Source organism: Triticum urartu, chromosome 6, assembly GCF_003073215.2.
Source record: "Triticum urartu cultivar G1812 chromosome 6, Tu2.1, whole genome shotgun sequence".
NCBI classification, from domain to species: Eukaryota; Viridiplantae; Streptophyta; class Magnoliopsida; order Poales; family Poaceae; genus Triticum; species Triticum urartu.
In genome coordinates this window covers 18,178,605-18,180,501 of record NC_053027.1, presented here as the reverse complement: position 1 = coordinate 18,180,501, position 1,897 = coordinate 18,178,605, and the positions used below count along the sequence as shown (strand labels likewise).

At 44.9% G+C, this 1,897-nt stretch overlaps 1 protein-coding gene across 1 annotated transcript; it reads left to right on the top strand.

Moving 5' to 3' along the window:
• Positions 1-264: 264 nt before the first annotated feature.
• LOC125517320 lies at positions 265-1,195 on the top strand. Its single transcript, XM_048682515.1, has 2 exons — positions 265-919; positions 999-1,195. The coding sequence occupies exons 1-2, from the start codon at positions 339-341 to the stop codon at positions 1,138-1,140; spliced, it is 723 nt and encodes a 240-aa protein (XP_048538472.1). The 5' UTR covers positions 265-338; the 3' UTR covers positions 1,141-1,195.
• The last annotated feature ends 702 nt before the right edge of the window (positions 1,196-1,897 follow it).

Genomic DNA, 1,897 nt, shown 5'->3' with positions numbered 1-1,897 from the left:
ACACCGAAAAGAATCTCGCAGAGTCCCTTTTTCGCACGATCCTCAACATTCCTGATAAGACAAAGGATAATGTTAATGCTAGAGTTGATCAACAGAATATTTGTGATAGACCACGTCTACACATGCAGCCTCCCACAGGCAGTCGAAAATCTTGGTTCAAGCCAGATGCTGACTTCGTACTTAAAAAGGATCATAAGATGGAGACATTCAAGTGGCTGAAACACGTCGTGAAGTTCACTGATGGTTATGCGTTGAATATAAGTAAGGGGGTCAATCTTTCAACGGGCAGAGTGACCGGGCTCAAGAGTCATGACTATCATGTATGGATTGAGCGGATTATGCCGGTGATGGTTCGGGGCTATGTTCCCGAGCGTGTCTGGCGTGTGCTTGCGGAGTTAAGCCATTTCTTCCACACGCTTTGTGCTAAAGAAGTATGTCCTGAGAAGATAAAAGAAATGCATAAGAAGGCGCCGGAGTTGATATGCAAGCTAGAGAAGATCTTCCCGCCAGGCTTCTTTACTCCGATGACACATCTCCTTTTGCACCTCCCGAACGAGGTATTGTTGGGGGGCCCTGTGCAGAATCGTTGGCAGTACGGCCCTGAGAGACAGAACAAGCATCTGAGACAGAAATGTGGAAACAAAGCTAAGATTGAAGCTTCCATAGCTGAGGCAGTTATCCTAGAGGAGGTGGCAGACCTCAGGACAACCTACTATCCGGACCATGTTCCCACGTTGCACAATAAGGTGTCTCGATACAATACAGAAGAACCCAAGTATAAACCCAAGTTGCCTCTATTCATCGGGCAAGGTGGTAGGGCTGGATGCTCGAAACCTTATCTCATGCCACGAGATGAGTGGGAGGATGTCATGTTCTATATCTTGCACAACATCAAGGAAGTTGAGGATGAGTGGATGAGGTAATACCTTTGCACCATTCTTTTAGTCAATTCGTTATGTTCACTTTGCCTAGTTCTTATACCACTTTTCTTATTGTAGTCGATTCGTTGAAGAAGAATGGACGGGAATGCTGCCTCCTACTGAAGCGGAGGCACTTGCTCTTCTCCGAAAGGGTGCTGATGGAAGGAAAAATTTCGTTGCGTGGTTCATGGAGAAAGTAATTTTTCACACTTTCAATTAAACTCATGCACCCTATAATTTCAATTAAACTCATGCACCCTATAATTTCAATTAAACTTGTAGGGAAATGATCTGACCGAATCAATGGATGAAGAATTGAGATGGGTTTCCATGGGTTTTGATCCTGTCGTCATGACATGCGAAAAGTATGATGTGAATGGGTATCGCTTCAATACAGAGGAGCACCAGAACAGTCGGCTTGATCCCAAAACCATAAATACCGGAGTCTTCACTGAAGGAGATAATAAAGTAGATTACTACGGAAGGGTAGGAAAAATATACGAGCTTACATTCAAACATGGCCGCGAACACCTAAGTATCACTGTGTTCAAATGCCGATGGTTCGACCCCAAAAAGGGTTTGAGACATACGCCTTCTGTTGGTTTAGTTGAAGTTAAACCATCAACCATCTATGCCGGAGCTGATCTCTTTATCGCCGCTACCCAGGCCACACAAGTATATTATCTGCCTTACCCATGCCAGAAAGAGTACCTAAAGGGTTGGGAAGTTGTGTTCAAGGTGTCGCCGCATGGTAAGCTACCGGACCCGAACGATGATGATTACTACAACATAAACCCCATGACATACGAGGGAGTGTTCTATCAAGAGGAACATGATGACGTGGTCCGAAACAACGAGGATGATGACTTGGGTTATGTTGACCTGGACCCAAACGACGACGACGCACGGATTGATGGTGAGGCAGTTGTGAATCAAAGAGACATAATTATGCTTGAAAAGTTAAATGAAGACGCTGA

Coding starts and splice junctions, on each gene's coding strand:
- LOC125517320 (XM_048682515.1), top strand. CDS start 339: ATGCCGGTGATGGTTCGGGGCTATGTTCCCGAGCGTGTCTGGCGTGTG. Junction 920..998: donor GTTGAGGATGAGTGGATGAG/GTAATACCTTTG, acceptor TTCTTATTGTAG/TCGATTCGTTGAAGAAGAAT.